Source organism: Rana temporaria, chromosome 4, assembly GCF_905171775.1.
Source record: "Rana temporaria chromosome 4, aRanTem1.1, whole genome shotgun sequence".
In the NCBI taxonomy this organism is placed as follows: Eukaryota; Metazoa; Chordata; class Amphibia; order Anura; family Ranidae; genus Rana; species Rana temporaria.
In genome coordinates, this window is record NC_053492.1 from 433,437,236 (window position 1) to 433,460,574 (window position 23,339).

The following is a 23,339-nucleotide window of genomic DNA, read 5'->3' on the forward strand; positions in this document are numbered from 1 at the left end:
AAAGATCTAAAAGGAGGCTCTGTGGAGAAAGACTTATTTTTGATAACAGCGATATGATATCTGCGATTAGCACCCGGTTGAAGGACCAACCTTGAAATTTTCTTTGTAAATGGAATCTTCTAATAAAGGTGAGACAAATGCATTCAATTCCAAGAACGCTTCGAAAGATACATTAACCACTTGCTTACTGGGCACATATACCCCCCTCCTGCCCAGGTGAAATTTCAGCTTTCGGCACTGCGTCGCTTTAACTAACAATTGCGCGGTCGTGCGATGTGGCTCCCAAACAAAATTGACGTCCTTTTTTCCCCACAAGTAGAGCTTTCTTTTAGTGGTATTTAATCGCCTGTGCGGTTTTTATTTTTTGCGCTATAAACAAAAAAGTGTGACAATTTTGAAAAAAATACAATATTTTTTACTTGTTGCTATAATAAATATGCCAATTTAAAAAAACCACATTTTTTTTTTCTCAGTTTAGGCCGATACGTATTCTTCTACATATTTTTGGTAAAAAAAAGAAAAAAAAAAATCGCAATAAGCGACTGGTTTGCGCAAAAGTTATAGCGCCTACAAAATAGGGGACAGAATTATTATTTTTTATTATTATTTTTTTTTTACTAGAAATGGCGGCGATCTGCGATTTTTATTGGGACTGCGACGTTATGGCGGACACATCGGACACTTTTGACACATTTTTGGCGCCATTCACATTTATACTGCGATCAGTGCTATAAATATGCACCAATTACTGTATAAATGTGACTGGCAGGGAAGGGGTTAACACTAGGGGGTGAGGAAGGGGTTAAATGTATTCCCTGCATTGTGTTCTAACTGTAGGGGGAGGGGGTGACTGGGGGAGGTGACCGATCTGTGTCCCTATGTACAAGAGACACAGATCGGTCTCCTCTCCAGAGAGCCGGCAATGAGAGATGATCTCATATGTTTACATATGAGATCATCTCTCATTGGCCGCACAGATCGCATCGCAAACGGCCACTCTGATTGGCCGTTCGCGGCGAACTGTAATTGGCTGTGTCCAAGGGACACGGCCAACACAGAGTTTCCCCGCTGCGCGCTCTGGAGCGCGCGCGGGGAACGCCCTAAGGGGCGGACGTCAATTGACGTCCAATTGGATTTTTAGGTCCGCGCTGTAGCCGTCATTCGGCTATAGCGCGGGTCTGAAGAAGTTAACATAATGCTTTGTTACTAGAGCTGCACAATTAATTGTTAAAAAATGTGGAGAGACTATCTGCTCACTCAGCTGTCAAAAGAAAATATCTGGGCAGTCTGCCAAGTTCTTAACAGAAAACATTGTGACTAACTTCCTTCTTAGATCAAAGGGATAAACGTGTCACAGTCTGGCAGTCTGCCAAGTTTGTAACAACATGAAACATTGTAACTAACTTCCTTCTTAGAGAAAACTTCTGGTGTAAATGCAGCAAGTTTAACCACTTAAAGTCCAAATCTTTTTTTGACACTTGTTGTTTAAGTTAAAATCAATATTTGTTTGCTAGAAAATTACTTGGAACCCCCCCAAACATTATATATATTTTAGCAGAGACCCTAGGGAACTAAATAGTAATTGCTGTAATATTTTACATCACACTATATTTGCCCAGCGGTCTTTCAAATGCAATTGTTGGGGAAAAAATACACTTCAGTGAATAAGAAATAGAATAAAAAATTAAACAGTAAAGTTAGCCCAATTTTTTTTTGTTTTAATGTGAAAGATGGTGTTACACCGCGAGAATCGTGATCTATCTTCTAAGCAAAAAAATTGCGATTCTCTTTTTAGCCAGAATCGTGCAGCTCTATTTGTTACCATCATTTTTGTAATATTATAAATACTTCCATAGCCTATCATAAGATGGCAACTACTTATTGGAAAAGGCAAAGCAGATTTCTACAGTTCTGATAAAGAAAGAGACAAGTTCACCTATTTCACTGCCACTGGTTCCGTCCTGTATGCTCCAAAGAATTATGCTACTTTCTGATGCAACCGCCACCATCTTGTCTTTATCTCCATGTGGCCCTCCGACTACCTTTGCATTAAGGGCCACCCTTTCGATGGTCCAGTCTAGATAGGGGCTTGAGAAGACTTGTTGCCAGCCAGAGGATTCCTTTATCCTGTGAGAAATCACAAATTAAATATGAAAGGCTCATTAACATGAACAGCGTGCAGCTAAAACATAGTAGTTCTGTAGCATGCATCCCCATTATAGTGCTACTCAGAAAGAGCATCCAGCACTGTTTATACAACTTGAAAAAAAAAAAATACTTTCAAATTTCCCGCATACTTTCAAATTTCCCGCATCGTATCTTTAGTTTGAATCCTCAAACCAAGATACGACGGCATCTGGGTTCGATCCGACAGGCGTACGGCTTCGTACGCCTTCGGATCGTAGATGCAATACTTCGGCGTCCGCTGGGTGGAGTTTGCGTCGTTTTTCGCGTCGGGAATGCAAATTAGCTTATTCCGACGATCCACGAACGTACGCGCGGCCGTCGCATTCTCTTACGTCGTCTCTAGTTGGCTTTTTCCGGCGTATAGTTAAAGCTGGTATTTTGCGGCGTATAGTTAGACTTGCCATGTTAAGTATGGCCGTCGTTCCCCGCGTCGAAATTTGAATTTTTTTTTTTGCGCAAGTTGTCCGTGAATCGGAATGTACGCAAGTCCTAGCGACGTCATTTAGCACAATGTACGCCGGGAAATTTCGGGACGGCGCATGCGCAGTTCATTCGGCGCGGGGATGCGCTTCATTTAAATAAAACCCGCCCCCTAATCGCCGATTTGAATTACGCGCCGAGAGATACACTACGCCGTCGTAACTTACGTCGCAAATTCTTTGTGGTTTCAAAGAATTAAAAAGTAAGTTACAGCGGCGTAGCGTATCTCACATACGCTGCGCCCATCTAAATGTATGTGGATCTGGCCCTAGATGCTCAAAGTACCAGCATCTATCTAGTGCACACTCTATATGATTCTGACTTCCAGTAGAAGAATACAGCACACAGCTGTATGGTTCCAATTAGCAGTACACGCATGTAGCACTCTCTATATGGCTCCCGAGCTTCAATACGCGCATCTAGGGCTTTCTATATGACCAATACCAGCTCAAGCACTCTCTAAATGGTTGAGCTTCATTAACAGTATTTAGCCATCTTTAAATTGTTCTAATCACCAGTACTACATCAAGGATCCTCCACATGGCTTCAACTTACCTCTAGCAGTATCTATGGCAGTCTATATGGCTCCAACTAGCAGTACCAGCATCTACCAAATACTTTTTTTTTTTTTTTAGTGTATTATGTTTCTTACCCATTTATTCAAAAGTATAAAAAGCCACTCACATTGTTTCAAGTTAAAAACAGCATTGAGAATCCACATAGGAAGGTCTACAAGAACTCAAAAGATGGCCACACTCCGTCTCACTCCCGCACCGTGACCCCATGTGTTTCGTCACAAGAAAGACGTCGCAAGGGACCTCTCTCCCATGATGAAAAGCGCAGGATGGAACCTGGTGTGTAATGTCTTTGTGGTACTGACACCCCGCTTTGTTTCGGTACTGTGATCTACCAAATACTAAAGGGCTCCAACTATCTTAATACCAGCACCAAGGGCTCTCTATTTGGCTCCAACTGCCAGTACAAGTATCAATGGCTCTTTATATGGCTCTAACTACCATTACCAGCACCAAGGGCACTCTACATGGTAAAACAAAACCAGAGAAATTCCCAGCTCAACTTGCCGACCGGCCTGCAACCAACTGAATTATCCTGTCTAACAGTATGCATTAAAAACTGGAGTTTGGGCTGCACACATTTGCAAATATATGTGTAAGCTACAGAGCCCCTTCAAGGCACCCCAGTAATTTTTGTAGTCCCTACTCTAAATTTTGAGAGCCTTCACAGTGGAAGCACATTGCCGCCATAGTCCTATGTGCCCGGTGCACCCCTGCGCCTTTAAGGAGCGGTGGGCTCCCTCCAGGCTCACCTGCCCTCTGCCAGTCCATTATAATGCATGTGCTTCCACTGTGGATGCTCTTAAAATTTAGAGTTAAGACTACAGAGAACACTGGGGTGCCTTGAGGGGGACTATGTAGCTTAGGCCTGTATTTGCAAATGTGTGCAAACTAAACCCGTTTGTAACCACAGAGCACTTTCAATCCTTCCTGCCCAGGACAATTTTCAGCGCTTTAAAACTTTAGGGGCCAGTTCACACCACATGCAGTCCAGTGCAAAAACATATGAAAAGTAGGTTATATGGTTTTCAAATGGCATAGTTCACACCCGTGCTTGCAGTTCCAGTGTGTTCCAGTTCCAGAAAAAAAAAAGTAGAACTTGCTGCATTTTTCCTGCACTGGACTGTACAGGAACTCTGTAAAATGCATTTAAAAAAGCACTGGAACGCACCAAAAAACACAATTGAACACACTTGTCCTCATCTAAGGTTAATAAAAAAAAGAGGGGTGGAAAAAAAAAGCACTGGACTGCATTAAAAACGTACCAAAAACGCACTGGAACACATCAAAAACGTGCATGCAAAAAAAGCACCTGGAACGCACCTGGATTGCGTTTCTATGGTGTGAACTGGCCCACACTAGACACAGTTCCGTGTGCATTTTTTCTGCACTAAAAATGCATGCACAGTGTTTTCCATGTATTCCAATTGCTCCATTTGGCTCTAGTGCAAAAACTGACCGGAAACTGACTGTATGGTGTGAACTAGAGCCAACTAGAGACATTGGAATACGTGGAAAACACCGTACATGCATTTTGTGCAGAAAAAAAGCAAACAAAACTGCGTCTGGTGTGAACTGGCCCTTAATGCAACACTGCACCAAAACGAAAATGTTATAATTTTCTTCCCACAAACAGAGCTTTAATTTTGGTGGCATTAGATCACCACTGGGGTTTTTATTTTTTGCTTAACAAATTAAAAAATACCGACATTTTTGAAAAAAATAAATAAAAAAACAAAACAGAAAACAAGTATACAGGTTAGCAGATTTGACTTGGCTCTTGCTTTACATCAGGGGTCCCCAACCAGTAGCCCAGGGGCCACATGTGGCCCCCAGAGCCCCCTGATGTGGCCTGCAACCTCCTGCTCTGTGATGGAATAGAATTGTAACAGAATGACCCAGGACACCCAGAGACTTTTGAAGGATGAGGGGTACTCCTGTGCCAGGGTCACTAATAACTCTTGGGTCTAGGGTCATCCTGCGCCCCTTTTGGGCATAGGGTGACTGAGAAATATTAATAATAAATTACATGAGATGGGACATTACTGATAATTCATATTGCAGGATATCTTGAGATATTACAGTTTGGTTCATGCTGACCCCACCAGGTTAGTGGAGTGTTTTCATTCAAAATGAGGACACATGCTTTTGAGATGTTAATTGAGGCTCCTGAAAGACCTTTCATTATGTATGCTAATGATACTGTTTTGTGTGTGGAATGTGACTTGTCAAGCTGTAGGAATTACCTCCTCTAATGCGGAGACAGGCTGTCTGGAATGTTTAGTAATTAGCCCATCTGAAGGTGTATTGAAGCCCCATTGTCTGATGCTGGGGGTGGAGAGTTCTTTGTTCCTTTGATTACTGTAACATGTTGTACTGTATATAAGAGAGCTAACCATTAAAGTGGAGTTCCACCCATAAATATAACATTACAGTAGTTTTAAAAAAATTTCATTAGTCCTTTACGAAAAAAAAAACATTTTTTTAGATGCCTTCAAAGTGTTGTTGCTAGGCAGAATAGTTAATCTTCCCACTTCCTGCACCTAGGTGCTTAATGCTTCCTAACCTACACCGCACAGACTCCTGGCAATGTAGTGGGTGTAACTTTCCAGGAGTCTGTGCACTCCCCAGTCTCGAAGAATCATGTGACTTGGACAGCACAGGTGCTGAAACCTGATCTGACACTGCTTGTGCAGCACTGAGCATGTGCAAGATCTGCAAGGCTGAAATCCAGGAAGTCATACAGTCTGGCTTCATGATGCCCACACTTAAGATGGCCCCAGTCAATTTCTATTTTATAAAGTGTCTAAATGCTGTAACAACCTAACAAAACGGACCTTAGTTTACAGACTAACTTTACTAGAATACATTAAGCTTGTGTATTACAGGGGTATTTATATATAAAAAGTGAAATTGTGGCCGGAACTCCGCTTTAAGCAGTTGTTCATACATTTTGACTCAGAGAACTGAGCTTGTCTCGTCTTTCTGGGGAATTGGTATGGATCGTGTCTGATGTCTGTTGGATGGTTGGAGTGTCAGATAAGCTGTCGTGGTTGATGGAATGGGAATATCGTAAACGGTGGTGACCGTTGCAAGAATATAATACTGTTATTAAAGGAAATTTTATTACTAAAATCACAGTGTATATATGGGCAAATCTGTTCTGCAACGGTTACTGGGCTGCTTTCAAACTCATCCACAGGTGCAGAGCAGTAGACCTGCGTGTTGCCTGCACTGAGCCATAGGCCCCTTTGACACGGTCAGTCCGACCCAATTGGACCCTTCATTCACCTCTAAGGCCCCGTACACACGACCGGATCTATCCGCGGATCAGTTCCAGCGGATAGATCCGGTCGTGTGTAGACCCGAGCGGACATTTCCCAGCGGATAAAAATCCAGCCGACGGATTTCCAGTGGATAAAAAATTTGTAGCATGCTACAAAATCTATCCGCTGGAATCCTGTCCTTTGGACTTATCCGGTCGTCTGTACAGACTCACCGGATAAGTCCGTCCGCTCCCCATCCCTCGCATGCGTCGGAATGATTCAACGCATGTGTGGAAGTATTTACCTTCCATCGTCGCGGCGACGGCGCGACACGTGACCGCGGATGTTTTTCGCGCGGATTTTGATCCGATGGTGTGTACAAGCGGACCGTTTCCATCATATAACCCCTCGTCTGTACGAGGCCTAAGGAGTAGAAAACGCCTACCTCCAATCTGATCCACAAAAAAAAAAAAAAAGTAGAGTGGGCTGCCATCCACCTGCTCTGCTCATTGTGGCCCGTGATCGGTTACCAAGCCGCTTAGGTGGCCATCGCTCTTCAAAAGGTTGGGCACCCCTGCTTTACATGCTTCATGTTTGGTCTGCGTCAGCGACTCAGAAGCCATTAGAATAACATGACAGCCAAATAGCTAGCATTTTTTGCTTGTGAGCCCATTGAGCTTTCTGCTCTCAGGTAGCTTCCATACGAGATTCGGGCAGTCAGCTATGCTGAGAGTCTGCAGGAGCTCGAGATTGCACCTGACATCTGCTGATCGCGAGTGCAATCCTTAGAAAAAAAAAAAAACTATAATCATTTTAACCTGCAAAAAATGTGCATTTATTTAATTTTTTTTCCAAAGATGAACTTATCCTTTAATCATTTTAGTATTGCTCTCATTCTAAACAGGTGTACGTTAAACTTTAAAAAACAAACTCTAAATTGCATAAAAAAAAAACCTGTGTTACTCAATAACGCTGCGGATGATCTTCTTTTCTTCTGTTCCTGGTGTTTTGTACTTTGTTTTTTTTTTTTTAATAAAACATAATTCACAGCTTCCACATTGTTGCTCTGTAGCCACAAATCAAACGTATCTCAATTTCTCCACTTTGGTCCAGAATATGAGGAGGGAGAGAAAGATGGAGAAGTAGCATTAGCCTCTACGCTCTTCCTGCCATTAATAAAAGTTCTGTCAGGTGCCAAGCTTTCTATTTTTCTTTGAGTCACCACAAGTGTGCCTGACTGTGACTGAAACAATTTGAAACTGCGGGTGCGGACAGACAGGCAATCTATTTGAAAAGCGTTAGAGCAAGATTTTTGACAAATTTCAATACACCCCTCACTGTGTTCACTCTATCACAGTTAGAAATGAGGGAAAGCCGCAAGCAGTCGTCTTTAGCAAGTTCTAAAGTGATCAAATTACATGTTTTGGTTTATAATTTAAAAGTAGTGATGAATATAGTGCCCTACTATTGGTCTTTAGTCAAAACATAAAATAACACTACAAACTAAGAAACACAAAATCTGGGCAAAATATAGTTTAAGCCTTGGTTCACACCGAAATGTTGTGTGGGAAACCTGCACCGCGTTCAAATGGCGCCGCCTTTGTGATCTGCAACGGGTATCAGTGCAACCTTAGCGACACGCCAAAAAAAGGTCGTAAATGTAGTGCACTTGCCTGCACTGGATCGCATGGTACAAAACGGCCATGTGATCTGGTCGCGCTGCATTCCCAAAATTGCTGCATGCACAACTTTGGTGCAGATGCAGTTCGCTTTGAGCCATTCAAAATCAACGGCTCAAATTGAACCGCACTAAATCGCATTTGAATTGTACAGGAATGCGGTGCTTTCTCGTTTCTCTGACTCCGGATCTTATGATCTAGGAGGTGCTATTGGTAACCCTGTAAAAAGAAGAAGAGACAATATACTTAGGCCCAGATTCTCAAAGGGCTTACGACGACGCAACTCCATGTACGCCGTCGTAGGTCCTAATCTGGGCCGTCGTATCTATGCGACTGATTCTTAGAATCAGTTACGCATAGATAACCATTAGATCCGACAGGCGTAAGGCTCTTACGCCGTCGGATCTTAAATGCAATTTTTTTTGTCCGCTAGGTGTCGCCTCCGTCGTTTTCCCCATCGAGTATGCAAATAGCTAGATACGCTAATTCCGGAACGTACGCGCGGCCGACGCAGTAAAGTTACGACGTTTACGTTCGGCTTGTCCCGGCGTAAAGTTGCCCCTGCCATATGAGGCGCAACCAATGTTAAGTTATGGCCGTCGTTCCCGCATCGAAATTTGAAAACTTACGTCGGTTGCGTAAGTCGTCCGTGAATGGGGCTGGACGCCATTTACGTTCACTTCGAAAACAATGACGTCCTTGTGACGTCATTTGGAGCAATGCACCCTGGGATTTTTTACGGACGGCGCATGCGCCGTTCGTTCGGCGCGGGGACGCGCTTCATTTAAATGAAACACGCCCCCTACCTGCCGAATTTGAATTACGCGACCTTACGCCGCCGCAATTTTACACGCAAGTGCTTTGTGAATAAAGCACTTGCATGAAAAACTTGCGGCGGGGTAACGTAAATGACATACGTTACGCCGCCGCAGAGATACGCCCGATCTACGAGAATCTGGGCCTTAAAGCGGAGGTCCACCGAAAAAAATAAATAAATAAAAATTACAAACCAGCAGCTACAAATACTGCAGCTGCTGACTTTAAAATATATGGGCACTTACCTGTCCTGGGTGCCCACGATGTCGGCAGCCGAAGCTGATCTGTCCATCGGCTCTCGTCTGCTGCCGCCGCCACCATCTTCGGCAAGGGAATTAGGAATTGAAGCCTTGCGTTCCCACTTGTCCCTGCTGTCTTCTGGGACCTGTGAGCCTCCCAGAAGACAGTTGGGGGATCGGAGTAGGCACCGGACGTGGCGTAGGTCACCACGATCACTGAGGTGATCAATGCCTGAAAGTGGGAGCAAATACCTGTATTAGACAGGTATCTGCTCACTCCTCCCCCTTGAAAGGTGCCAAATGTGACACCGGAGGGGGGGGGGGGGATTCCAAAAAGCAGAAGTTTCATTTTTGGGTGGAACTCCGCTTTAACTTTCCAGCAGTCCATTTTGAAAACACTGCTGCTTTTTGGCAAGAGTACAAATGTTTTTAAACACATTCTGTTAAGACAGGCTAATTCGGTTGGTTGTAGGCTGGTTGGCAAGTTGAGCTGGGAATTTCTTTGGTTTTGTTTTGCATGTGTTGCCCTTCCATGTGCTCCTTGCTGCCAGGGCCAGTTATAGGTGAGGGCAGTGGCCATTTACTGTTGAAATATTAGTGAGGGGATGCACTGGACACCTTTGCTGCCATGGTGCTATGTGCTGGGTGTCCAGTGCTCTCCTGTGTCTTTAAGGAAGGATGGGCTCCCTCCCGGCTCACCTGCCCTTTGCCTATCCATTATAATGCATGAGCTTCCACTGTGAAGGCTCTCAAATTTAGAGTCAGGACTACAAAAAATACTGGGGTGCCTTCATGAGGCCCTGTAGTTTACGCATGTATTTGCAAATGTGTGCACACTAAACTCCCATTTTTAAATGCATACTGTTAGACAGGATAATTTGGTTGGTTGCAGGCTGGTCGGTAAGTTGAGCAAAGAATTTCTCTGGTTTTGTTTTGCTTCGGACAACAGCATGACCCTTTGACATATTTGACCTATGGCACTACAATCTAAAGTTTGGACTCAGAATGGATTCCCTCACAGACACTGAAAAGGGTTATACCTATGTAGGGATGGATAATAAACTTTCCAAGATCAGCAGCACAAGCTGAAAGGAGGGCTGCAGAAGACCCCCAAGGGACAACACTACAAGAGAAACAATGCTGATTAGGAACCCATTTTCCTGCAATCACCTTAAAGGCCTGTTTGCTACAGAAATTGCGGACCAGCTATAATGGAAGCCAAGTGTCATTTAAGTGTATCTCTATATCATACAGGCCATTATCAATGTTCATTCGCTAGAAAATAACAGGTAGCCCATGCAGGTGTGTTGCATGTATATATGTAGCACTCTGTTTTGTATTGTGTATCTAGTTTGTACAAAAGCACAAAATGTATCAAAAGTATCAATTGGGATTTGCAGTACAGTAATTTCCTAATTAGAAAAACAACAACCGAGGCTCTCGCCCCAGCTTTTCACCAAAACAAAACAGACTCTTTCAGGTTCCCCTCCATAAAACATATGAGCTTGCCTGCATCAGACTGAAAAGGGTTGTAAAGGCTCATGTTTTTTTCACCCTAATGCATCCTATGCATTAAGATGTAAAAAAACACCTCGCTGTCACGGGCCCCCCAGCCCCCCTGTTTTACTTACCTGAGCCCGTTCACCTGCTGTGTACGTCCCCCGAAGTCCTCTTCTCCACAGAGTCTCTGCGCTCACTGAATAGATTGATAGCAGCGCAGCCATTGGCTACCGCTGCTGTCAATCAAATCCGATGATGCGGCCACCAGGGGGCGGGACCAAGACATACACTCTGGGCCAGATTCTCGTCCAGCGGCGTATATCTGCGGCGGCGTAACGTATCCGATTTACGTTACACCGCCGCAACTTAGACGGGCAAGTGCTGCATTTTCGAAGCACTTGCTCCGTAAGTTGCGGCGGCGTAGCGTAAATCGGCCAGGGTAAGCCCGCCTAATTCAAATTTGGATAAGGGGGGCGTGTTTTATGTAAATGTACTGTGACCCGACGTGATTGACGTTTTTCTCGAACGGCGCATGCGCCGTCCATGGAATTTCCCAGTGTGCATTGCTCCAAAGTACGCCGCAAGGACGTCATTGGTTTCGACGTGAACGTAAATGACGTCCAGCCCCATTCACGGACGACTTACGCAAACGACGTAACTTTTACAAATTTTGACGCAGGAACGACGGCCGTACTTAACATTGTTACGCCGCACTTACGCCACCATATAGCAGAGGTAACTATACGCCGTGAAAAGCATAACGTAAACGGCATAACTTTACTGCGTTGGCCGGGCGTACGTTCGAGAATTTGCGTATCTAGCCAATTTGCATACTCGACACGGAATTCGACGGAAGTGCCACCTAGCGGCCATCGTAAATATGCAGTTACGATCCAACGGCGTAAGAGACTTACGCCTGTCGGATCTAACATATATCTATGCGTAACTGATTCTAAGAATCAGGCGCATAGATACGACGGCGTATCTGGAGATACGCCGTCGTATCTCCACTGAGAATCTGGCCCTCTGTGTCTATAGACGCAGAGTGTATGACAGGGAGCGCGCCCGCAAGCTAACCCCCTCGGGAGAGAGCTTCCCAGAGGGGGTTAGCTATTGCAGGGAGGACCTGAATGGCTTGCACTCTGTGCAATATAAACTGCACAGTGGAGGCAAATATGACATGTTTGTTATTTAAAAAAAAATAAAAAAATAAACCTTTACAATCACTTTAAAGCAAAGTCAAAGGACTGGAGCTCAGGTACACTTTATATTCTACACTTGTTCCCGGTCAGTGACTAATAAATGCATCAAAGCTAAAGCATCAGGATTGAGCCAGGGAACCAACTTTTTTTCAGTAGGAAAAGTTGAAAATGGCAGCCTCCATGTTCCTCGGTTGACAGGTTTTATTTAATAAATTTAAGACCAATTCTCAGATCCTCCTGTACTGAATCTCTCTACTTCTTAGGTCCTCATCTAAAGGCAATGACATTATTAACTGGAAAAGACACACACATCTCTACCTGATAGATTTTAAAGTACTGCCTTCTATACAACCTAATATAAAAGTTGAACAGATGATCCTAATCTTATTTTATGTTCATGGTGATCACAGCCAAGGAGCTAATTTCAGAAGAGAAATGGCTTGTGTGGACCAGAGCAAAAAGCATTCTGGGAAAAACAATCAGGGCCTTAGGAAAAATATTAAATACACAAAGATGAATAATTCATACCTGTAGCAAACCACAAAATGAGCATAGGCAGCAACAATCCAGTTGTGATGGCCTGCTACAATGAGTACTTTCCGTGGATCCACAGGGATTCCTGCAAAATACAAGGGGAAAATATATATGTAAGTAATGGTGCAGCTCTTGGCAGGAATGCCTCAACAAACTTGAAAGAGAAACAACAGAGACACACTTGCCACAAAAGCAAAATAATAGCATTAGCGCCTTTAAATTTTTTTTTTTTTAAATTAAACGATTAATGTCTCTAATTAATCTCTATTTGGTCTATTAAATATACAATTTAAAGTGTTTTGTTATAGCGGTTCGAGAAGTTTAAAGATAACTGTTGATCTTGACGGCAAATTAGCCCATTGGACAAAAGATCCGGTAGTTCCAACAAAGCGTCTGCCATAAGTCTTACCAGGTTGACATACTCCCGGGGCTACATCAAAGGAGGATCACTTAAATGCCTCCATCTCTTTCCTGCAGAGCAGATGAGGAAAAGCATAGATCAAGGTGTACTGATCCCACAAGAGCATCCAATGCCTCCGCCATGGGATCTCTGTACCTGTATACAATCCTGAACCGCTTGCTGTTGTATTTGAAGGCAAATATCTAGATCAGGGATATGTAATTAGCGGACCTCCAGCTGTTTCAGAACTACAAGTCCCATGAGGCATAGCAAGACTCTGAAAGCCACAAGCATGACACCCAGAGGCAGAGGCATGATGGGACTTAGTAGTTTTGCAACAGCTGGAGGTCCGCTAATTGCAGATCCCTGATCTAGATCCTGTGTGCCCCTTTTTTGGTTACAGGTCTTGAAACACCTATGGGTGCAAAGACCACTCTATTGGGTCCAGGCTCTGCCAAATGTCCACTTATGAAATGCCCACAGCTGACCTGGCTGGAATGTGAAGTTCTGCCCAGGAGGATCCGCTTTACCTCTTTTGGTATAGAAAGACTTCTGGTTCCTCCCTGAGGGTTGGTACATACTGGGGCTTTGATATTGTCCATCTGAATGCAGACCCTCCAACAGGGTGGCCAAAAACGAAATGGACAGCCAAATAGACTGAAGTGCCAGGATACGTAATGGGAGACAATATTTCTCCAACAACCATGGCCCCCACACCAACAGCATGCCCAGGATGCCTCCCTTTTCCCAGGTCACCAAGCCAGTGAAAGCCTGGTCTTTGTGGTCAGCCGATATGGCTAGTTGAGAGACATGACTGACTTGTTGCAAGACAAAAATGTTGCATTTCAAATGTCTAGAGTGAAATTGGGAAAAAAACGGGACTACCTCAAAAAGGAGGCCATCATCAACCCCAACACTCATGCAGAAGTTGAGAGACAGATGGCTTCTGGACTGAAGAGTTTGAACCTTAGACTGGAGAATTGAAAGTTTCTCCTAGGGATCAGTTATCAGTCTGATCCAGCGACAATTTCTGTAGGAACAGGATCCAACTGAACCCGTGTAACATCTTGACAGTTAGAGATGCATTGTCCAACAGAGGCCTCAGCACCTGTTCCCTCACCAGGAGGTTGTTTAAGTATCCCACAATTGAGGACGAAGATTAAGAGATTCAATTAAGAGCCAAAGTATAGAGGAGAAGCCAAAGGGCTTGCCCACAAAATGGTGACTGCGTGCCCTTTTAAGATGTCCATGGTCCCTTTAAATCTTTGCTGCATCCGCTCAGCAACATGTTAGAAGAAAGCATAACACCTCTGAGCGACCACCTCTCCCCACCGACTACAGAGCTTGTATTCCCCGCCGCCTCGTGGCTCGGATGACATGTAGAATTTTTGGACTCCAATGTAAGCATTCAGAGTTTTGAAATCCAAGATATGGCAAATGCCCTTTTCTTGTTTCGAAACAGCAAACAGATTCAAGTAAAACTCCTGGAAATATTATGCTACTGGGGAAAGACATCTTGATCCAGAACAGAGGGATTGATGAAGATCTGCTAGTCTGTGCAGAGACTTTGCGTTGATAGGTTGAAAGTGAGAATACGAGGAAGGGGAAAGTCGTCTAAGAATCCACAAAGATTAACAGATGTCCCCCACTCTGGAAAATGGGGATCACCTTCATGCGGAGGAAGGCTTGCCTGGGAATTTGGCAAAATTGGAATACCAGACTTTGTGGGTCCATGCAAATATGGTAAGAACATACTAAGTCATGCACAGAGCACCCCAGGGGAGTAGTAAACCAAGGATCTCAGCATTGCAAAGCAAGATTATGAGCACCTTGCTTTATTTTACTTCTGGACTTGCTCACTTAAAGCGGATCTCCCAAGCAAATACATTTTTTTTGGGGGGGGTTAAATATCCAATAGCAAGGCTTCAAATAACTCACGTTTCTCGTGTCCAATGTCCACGCCACTCTGTTTCTGTCTGGAATATACACTTATATTCCCTTCGGTCCGCCGTTGCCATTTTAAGTGTGGGCATTAGAATCCCACAGGGTTCAGGGAGCAGGGACTTCCTGGTTGCGCGCTCGCAGCGGCGTCAGCGTCTCTGTTGCCGTGACAACGGCAGGCGTTACCGCCCCTGATGTTAACCCAGCCTCATAGACCAATACAGCTCATTAGAAACAACGGACTACAAGTGAATCGCGCGATGACAAGGGAGCTATGACTCAAGCTCCCATAACACACTGCGCCGTGCAGGAAATTAGGAAATTCCCGAGAAAAACCCGAAGGTTGCAGACCGGAAGGAGCTATATTATATCTGGTACTGTACATTTATTATTAAAAAAAATATCCGTTTGGGCAATGTTTAGGAGCAACTGTAATATTGAGATTATGTTGCGATTTGGGTGGAGCTCCGCTTTAAATTTTACTACATGGCATGCATGATCTGTACCTGGCAACTGAGATCACCTAGCCTAAATACCAGCCAGTATAGTATAGTGCAGCCAACAGCAGCCTCAGAGGAATGCATACATGGAAATCTAAAATAATTTATCGTTACCACACAGACATGTGTGAACCATCAGATTGAGAAACTGCATGCACTGATCATATGTATAAGAGGGAAGACGGCCATAACCTTACATACATATTACAAAACTCAGAAAACGAGGTACATGGAGAACATTTTGAATTAAACATGTGGTCTCCTAAAACTAGAGTAGAATGCTACATGCTGTCACATGTCCTGTGGAAGTCATGCCCAACATCCAATGTGCTTGGTTTTAGAAAAACAACTTTCTGTACTCTGGTCCGGAACTATAATGGATGGCCTCATTGACAGTTACTATGGCGCAAGAAAGGGCAGGCCCAAATTTCGACCACTGAAAGCAGTCAAGATTGGCATGAATGAGCGCCTTGAATTTTAAGGCTTCAGAAGGGCTCTGAAAAGTAGATGAAAGTAATTGCAGGCAGTTCTAGATGTCTGCTGCTAAATGTAAAGCGACCACAGGTTACGCATATTACCATGTATTGTAATAATGCAGTTACACTTATATAGTACCGTTCGCCTACCCCCAGCAAGTCTAATGCCGCGTACAGACGATCGGACATTCCGACAACAAAACCGTGGATTTATTTTCCCGATGGATGTTGGCTCAAACTTGTCTTGCATACAAGCGGTCACACAAATGTTGTCGGACATTGCGAACGTCAAGAACGCAGTGACGTACAACGAGCCGAGAAAAATGAAGTTTAATAGCCAGTGCGGCTCTTCTGCTTGATTCTGAGCATGCGTGGAATTTTGTGCTTTGGAATTGTGTACACACGTTTTGCTGTCGGAAAATTTGAGAACCAGCTCTCAAATTTTTGTTGTCAGAAATTCCGACAGCAAATGTCTGATGGAGCCTACACACGGTCGGAATTTCCGACAACAAGCTCCCATCGAACATTTGTTGTCGGAAATTCCAACCGTATGTACGTGGCATTATACTCGCCTATCTCTGATCCAGCAAGATATAACTCATGAGTAGAGATGTCTAGAACGGTTCGCCGGCGAATAGTTTGCGGCGATTTTTGCTTGTTCACGTTCCCCGGCGAACATATGTGATGTTCGACCCGCCTCCTATTAATTAAAATTGAGCAAACTTTGACCCTCTACCACACAGTCAGCAGACACATTCCAGCCAATCAGCAGCATACCCTCCCTCCCTGACCCTCCCACCTCTAGGGCAGCATCCATTTTAGATTCATTCTGAACCTGCATTCTTACTGAGAGGAGGGACAGTGTTGCTGCTGCTGATTGTATAGGGAAAGCGATAGCTAGGCCAGTGTACTCCAGTCCTGAAAGACTCATCTGATCTCTGCTGTTAGAACAGCACCCCAAACAGCCCTTGTTAGGGCTAATCAATCAGTCTGCTTTTTTTTTTTTTGGAGTTAGGCAGGCTAGTCAGTTAATTTTACAGTGTGTAGATGATATATATATACATCCCAGGAGTTGTACATATATTTATACACTGTATAGTTTAGTTAGATTAGAGGTGCAGGGTGCTGTGTAATATTAAAGGGGTCCAGTCGTGCAGGGTGCTGTGTAATGTAAAGGGGCCCAGAGCTGTGGCGTGCTGTGTAATGTAAGGGGTCCAGTGGTGCTGGGTGCTATGTAGAGGGGCCAGAGCTGTGGGGTGCTGTGTAATGTAAGGGGCCCAGTGGTGCAAGCTGCTGTGTAATATAAAGGGGCCCAGTGGTACAAGCTGCTGTTTAATATAAAGGGGCCCAGTGGTGCAAGCTGCTGTGTAATATAAAGGGGCCCAGTGGTGCAAGCTGCTGTGTAATATAAAGGGGTCCAGTGGTGCTGGGTGCTATGTAGAGGGGCCCAGAGCTGTGGGGTGTTGTGTAATGTAAGGGGCCCAGGCTCACAGTGTAAACTCTGCCCACCTGCCAGTGCCACATCTCATCTATATTGTGTTGGCACAGTTGATAAGATATAAAAACAAAATTCACTGCAATACTAAATAGTCTTTTGTCTGCCAGGGTGTCTTTGTCTCAGACTGTAACCCTAACCCTGTCTGTAATCCTAACCCTTACACTACCTGATTGATACAACATCATGCCTGATGTTTTAAAGCACGTTATTCGAAACAATTTATGAATGTTAGGTGATTTATGCCCTTTATGGATTAAAAACGGACTCTGCGACAACTACGTAATTTTCCATGGGAGTTTTGCCATGGATCGCCCTCCGGCATGCCACAGTCCAGGTGTTAGTCCCCTTGAAACAAATTTTCTATCACTATTGTGGCCAGAAATAGTCTCTGTGGGTTTTAAAATTCACCTGCCCATTGAAGTTTATGGCGGTTCGCGAACATTTGCGGAAGTTCGCGTTCGCCGACCGAAAATTTTAGGTTTGCGACATCACTACTCATGAGTATACAAAGCAGTTTGGCAAATCTTCTAAACCAGATGTATACAGGCACAGTGCACTCTACATGCTCAGCTGGACTGAATGGAGATTGTACCATGCATGTGTGGGCCTGGCTCAGAAGACTTTGCTTCATGTCGTACTGGACTGGGGACAAGCGAGTAGTTATACAGTAGACCAGTTAGTAGTCATAGAACAGCGTACGCTATGATTTCTGTAACATCTTGCTCACGTGAGGTGGCTCCTCTTCGCTTTCAAAAGCCAAAGTTAGAGTTGGGGGCAAAAGGGGGCGTGGCCAAGACCGGCATGTGAGCAGACGTGTGTCTCACAGCTCCTCCGCAGCATCCGTTAACGATCCTCTCCCAGCAGCGATCCGAAAGCTTTGAACGGCTGTTCAGCTGGCTACTCACCCAGGCAACCTCCCGGTCCATCCGCCGGCCCTCTGTACCCGCGGAATGGCTAAAAAACAAGACGAGTGGCCGCCACTCGAGATCCAAGATGGCGCTGCCGCGGCCCGGGCCCTCCGCACACCACGAGGCACAGACAGATCCAAAGGTGAGCCCAGCAAAAAAACTGCAAAGACTCAGGGTAAGGAGTACCCTAGGGACATGACCTTCTTTACACAGAAGCTTGGGGGCCCCCAGGAACAAGGTACAGGGGGGGAAGCTGAGCGGTCCCTGGATTCAGGACTGGCCTTGCAGGAACGGGCGGATGGTGGGGCCTGGAGATGTGTGGAGCGTGTGGATGGGGCAGAGCAGCCCCTCACTGTACAAGCAGACCCTGACACTGAAGCTGGGGAAACAGAACAACCGACACTGGCTGAAATATTAAGAGCGGTGCATGTGTGTACTGCATCGGTGAACACTTTGAAAGAACAGTTTGGGGGCCTTAGAGAGGATGTCTCCCTGCTCCGGCAAGACATGCAGAAGATAAGGGAGCGCACGACGGCTGTGGAGAGCAGAGTGAGTGAGGTGGAAGACAGACTCCCCCCAGTTGCCAGGGAGGCCCACACAGCCATGCAGATGGCCAGGGACAATAACAGTAGGGCTGATGACATCGAAAACCGTTTACGCCGCAATAATGTGCGCATAGTGGGATTGCCAGAGAAAACGGAGGGCCGGGACCCCACCACCTTTATTGAAAGCTGGCTAGTTGAGATATTTGGGAAGGAAGCCTTCTCCCCATTTTTTACGGTGGAAAGAGCGCACCGCACACCAGGCCGCCCGCCGCAGCCTGGGGCCCCCCCCAGGCCCATCCTGGCCAAACTGCTGCACTATAGAGACAGAGAGGCGGTGCTGAGACATGCCAGAGAGAAAGCTAATGTGCAGGTTAATGGGGTTCGAGTGTCCTTCTACCCGGACTTTTCTGCTGAAGTACAGCGCCGCAGAGCCAAATTCTCGGATGTGAAGAGGCGTCTGCGAGCACTACAACTACCATACGCAATGCTGTACCCTGCTAAGCTGAGAGTCACTGCTAACCGCCAAGCACAATTTTTTGAATCGGCTCAAGATGCTGCAGTGTGGCTGGACCGGAATGAGCAGGCCCTACGTCACCGTGAGAGAGAGGAAGAGGGAGAATGACACCACAGAAGCTGAAACAGGTCATTATGCTAGCTCGTTACTTTTGGAAGCACTGTCTACACTTGCTATAGACTGAGGGATGGAGCTCCATCCCCTACTTCCCCTTCCCCTGTTGGAAATAGCTGACCTGCTGTTAATGTTTAAAGTTGCCTGCATCAAAAAGGCTCTTATCCTGTTTTTATCTGAATACGTTTGTGCTCTGTTATGCTGGGAGACGTTACATTTGGAAGAGTTCTTTGAGCCACCTTGTAAAGCTGCAAGGAAAATGCGATCGCTCCACAATACACGTGGAGCAAAAGTGCCTTATAGGAGTTCGCTTCCTGTTGGAGCGGAGAGGTCAGCTCTGTTGGCGACCTGGACATATAACTCCTACTTTTTTGTTGCTCGCTTTGTTGCACTACAATTATGTTTACGGATTCTAGGCCATGGATACGGGACCGGTCAGTTGACGGCCCAGGCCTCATGGTTTTTGCACCTTTACCACCTACATCGAGAACTTTCTTGGCTTACCATTACACAGCGGCATACTGACTGTCCTTTCCTTGCCAATCTTAGGCCTCCTGATGCTTGCCCGGGTTTGATGGTTTTCTTTGTATTTTTTATGCCCTTGCATTTATACATGTGTTATCCTAATGGCTGAGCTGCCAATAGTATCGTGGAATGTGAGGGGCCTAGGCTCCCCACTGAAACGTATGATGGTATCCTCCTGCCTGAAAAAATATCATCCAATGATTTTATGTATGCAGGAAACGCACTTGACTATTGAAACGCAATGTTGTCTGAAATATGCCTGGGTGGGTAAGGCCTACCATTCTACCCACACCTCCTACTCCCGAGGTGTGAGTGTAATGATTCATGCGGCCATTGATTTCCAGGAACTAGATGTGTGTATTGATGCAGAGGGAAGGTTTATTTTCTTGCATTGTCGGGTGGGAAAGCTGACCTGCATAGTGGCATGTGTGTATATACCTCCGCCGTTCACAGTGGCGGTGCTCCGATCACTGCTGGCCTATTTGGAATGCAGGCCGGACCTTCCGCTGTTGATAGTGGGGGACTTTAATTGCTGGTTGAGTCCCTCGATGGACAGACACCCTAGCTCTGGGGTCTCGTCCACTCCGAGGGACTCCCCACTGATGAGATTGCTCACCGAGGTAGGGTGGATTGATGTATGGAGATCAAGGAACCCATTGGACAGACAGTTCTCGTGCTTCTCTAAGACACATGGGACGCTCTCTAGGATAGACCTGGTAGTATGTAACTCTGCTATGCTCCCGTCCATCTCGGAAGTGACTTACAAGCCACGTAGTGTCTCTGATCACTCACAGTTGGTGACAAAATTGATCATCTCCCCACCCTCTACACTCCCGAGAGCCCCGTGGAAATTTAATGCCTTTTGGCTAGAATTATTCCTGTCGCATGAAGAGGTGGAGCGGAGCATGCGGGAATTCTTAGAGAGGGAGAGCTTTGCGGATTCCCCGTCCGAGCAATGGGATGCATTTAAGGCCTGTGTGAGGGGGCTGCTTATAAGGGAAATTACCAGGGTGAAGAGGGCGTCTTCAGGGCTCCAAGAGGACCTTGAAAAACAGGTGGCAGCCCTGGAGGAGGCTTTCGTGCAAAACCCTACGGAGGAGGCTAGAGAGGTATGGCAGTCAGCTCAATCAGCTTATGAGCGGCTGCTCGCCTCAAAGGCAGAAAAGAAAATGTTCTTCTCTAGATTGGCGTACTTTGAGGAGGGTGAAAGTACAGGGCGAATGCTAGCAAGAATAGCCAACTCTCAGCGGAGATCCCCCAGCATAGGAGCTATTAAAAACAAAGAGGGCAAAATAGTAAACTCCCCCGACCTTGTATTGGCGGAACTGGCCGGGTTCTACGAGAACTTGTACCTTCCGACGGAACTATCCACCAGAGCAGAACTCCTGACTTACTTAGAGGGCATTGACTTCCCCGGGTTAGATGGGGAACAGAGAAGGACCTTAGACGCCCCCTTTACTTTGGAGGAGCTGCAGACAGCCCTTGCTGAGTTCCCTAACTGTAAGGCACCGGGGGCAGACGGATTACCCATTGAAATATACAAGCGATACGCGGGTATTCTCTTACCGAAACTTTTAGCGGTGTTTAATGCAGCCAGGGAAAGACAGACCTTACCGGACTCTATGACTACGGCCAACATTGTCTTGATACTAAAGCCCGGAAAGGACCCTTTGGATCCGGGCTCCTACAGGCCGATATCGCTACTTCAGAGCGATATTAAGCTGCTGGCCAAAATGCTAGCAATCCGGCTGAATGGGGTCATCACTAGTCTAGTGCATTCGGACCAGGCTGGCTTTATGCCTAACAAGTCGACGGCCGTCAACCTGCGCAGGTTATACTTAAACATGCAATCCCCAGCTGATAATGTGGGAGGGAGGGCCCTTCTCTCGCTCGACGCTATGAAGGCCTTCGATAGCGTTGAGTGGGAGTATCTATGGGAGGTGCTTGGGAGGTTTGGGTTTGGGGAAACTTTCATTTCCTGGGTCCGCTTATTGTACTACAACCCGAGGGCAGCTATTCGGTCATCGGGGGCAATGTCCCACACTTTCTCCTTGGGGAGAGGCACGCGGCAGGGGTGCCCGCTGTCGCCTCTGCTGTTTGCCCTGGCGATAGAACCACTCGCTATTAAAATTAGAGCCAATCAGAAGGTAGTAGGGTTCAGATACGGCAATAGACAGGAAAAGATAATGCTATACGCAGACGACACCATGATTTTGCTGGGAGACGTAGAGGGCTCACTGACGGAGGCTATGACGGTGATAAAGGCATTTGGTAGATTCTCGGGTCTGCAGATCAATTGGACCAAGTCCTCGCTGATGCTCATTGACGAGGGGGGGCCCCCCCCGTCCTCGTCCACGGTGCCCATGACTGCCTCACTCAGATATTTGGGTATCCAGGTGACGCCCAAGATATGTGAGTATGGACGATTGAACGTATCCCCGCTGCTACAAAAATTTAGGGACCGCATTAAAACATGGAATTCTTTAGGCCTGTCAGTGGCCGGCAGGGTGAATTTGATCAAAATGATCCTTATGCCCCAACTGCTCTATGTCCTCCACAACACCCCCACAGTAGTGACTTTGAAGGTATTTCGTATTGTTAATGCACTGTTTCGCTCACTTATATGGAAAAACCGCACCCCCAGGATTAAACTGGAACATCTCCAATGCCCGAAGGATGAGGGGGGGCTTGCCCTTCCAAATCCCTGGCTATATTATATAGCCGCTCAGCTGCAGCAGCTGGTGGGCGAGGTTCGCACTGGGGTGGGGAGGGAGGGGGAGGAAGGAGGCTCCTCTGAGATGGTGATGCTCCATACAGTGGGGGGGGAGTCGGTGGCACCTGCCTTGGAAGCGCTGGCCTTTGGGAAGCCAAACAAACAATACCCTACCTACAACCTTATGCAAAAAGTGTGGAACAAGGCTAGGTACCTGCAGGGAGTAACAGGGTTCACGGATTACAGCCCCATATGGTCGAACGACTCATACCCCGAGCTAGCAAAGTTACAGCATGGGGCACTTTGGAAGAGATATGGGATAACCCGCCTTGGGCAGATATTTCGGAACGGGAAACTACTCTCATTTGAAACACTGAAGGAGCTTTTTCAACTACCAATGTCGATGCAGTTCTATTACATGCAACTTAAACATGCAGTGCGAGCCCAGGGCGAAGCCACGGAGTGGCTTCCCTCCCCTACCCCTCTGTTCAACTTGATTGCAGGGGCGACCTCTACCAAGGGGTTTATATCGCAATGTTATAACATGCTCCTACACGGCTTCATGACCAAACACCCGCTGAGAGTGAGGGCCAAATGGGAGGGGGACCTGGGCCAGTTGGATGGTGAACAGTGGGATGAGGCGCTACAGGCGGTGCCAATCTGCTCCCTAAATGTATCCCATAGGGTATCGCAACTATACCTAATACTGAGAGTGTACTACACCCCC

General features: G+C 46.0%; 1 protein-coding gene across 1 annotated transcript in view; it reads right to left on the bottom strand.

The window, feature by feature from the left end:
* Positions 1 to 23,339, bottom strand: part of KCTD3 (potassium channel tetramerization domain containing 3) — a 91,109-nt gene that overhangs the window by 25,731 nt on the left and 42,039 nt on the right. Inside the window, exons 8-9 of the mRNA XM_040351448.1 lie at positions 12,473 to 12,563; positions 1,937 to 2,127 (exon numbers count right to left, since the gene is read on the bottom strand). Of these exons, the coding sequence (XP_040207382.1) occupies positions 1,937 to 2,127; positions 12,473 to 12,563 (282 nt within the window). The remainder of the gene's footprint in view (positions 1 to 1,936; positions 2,128 to 12,472; positions 12,564 to 23,339) is intronic.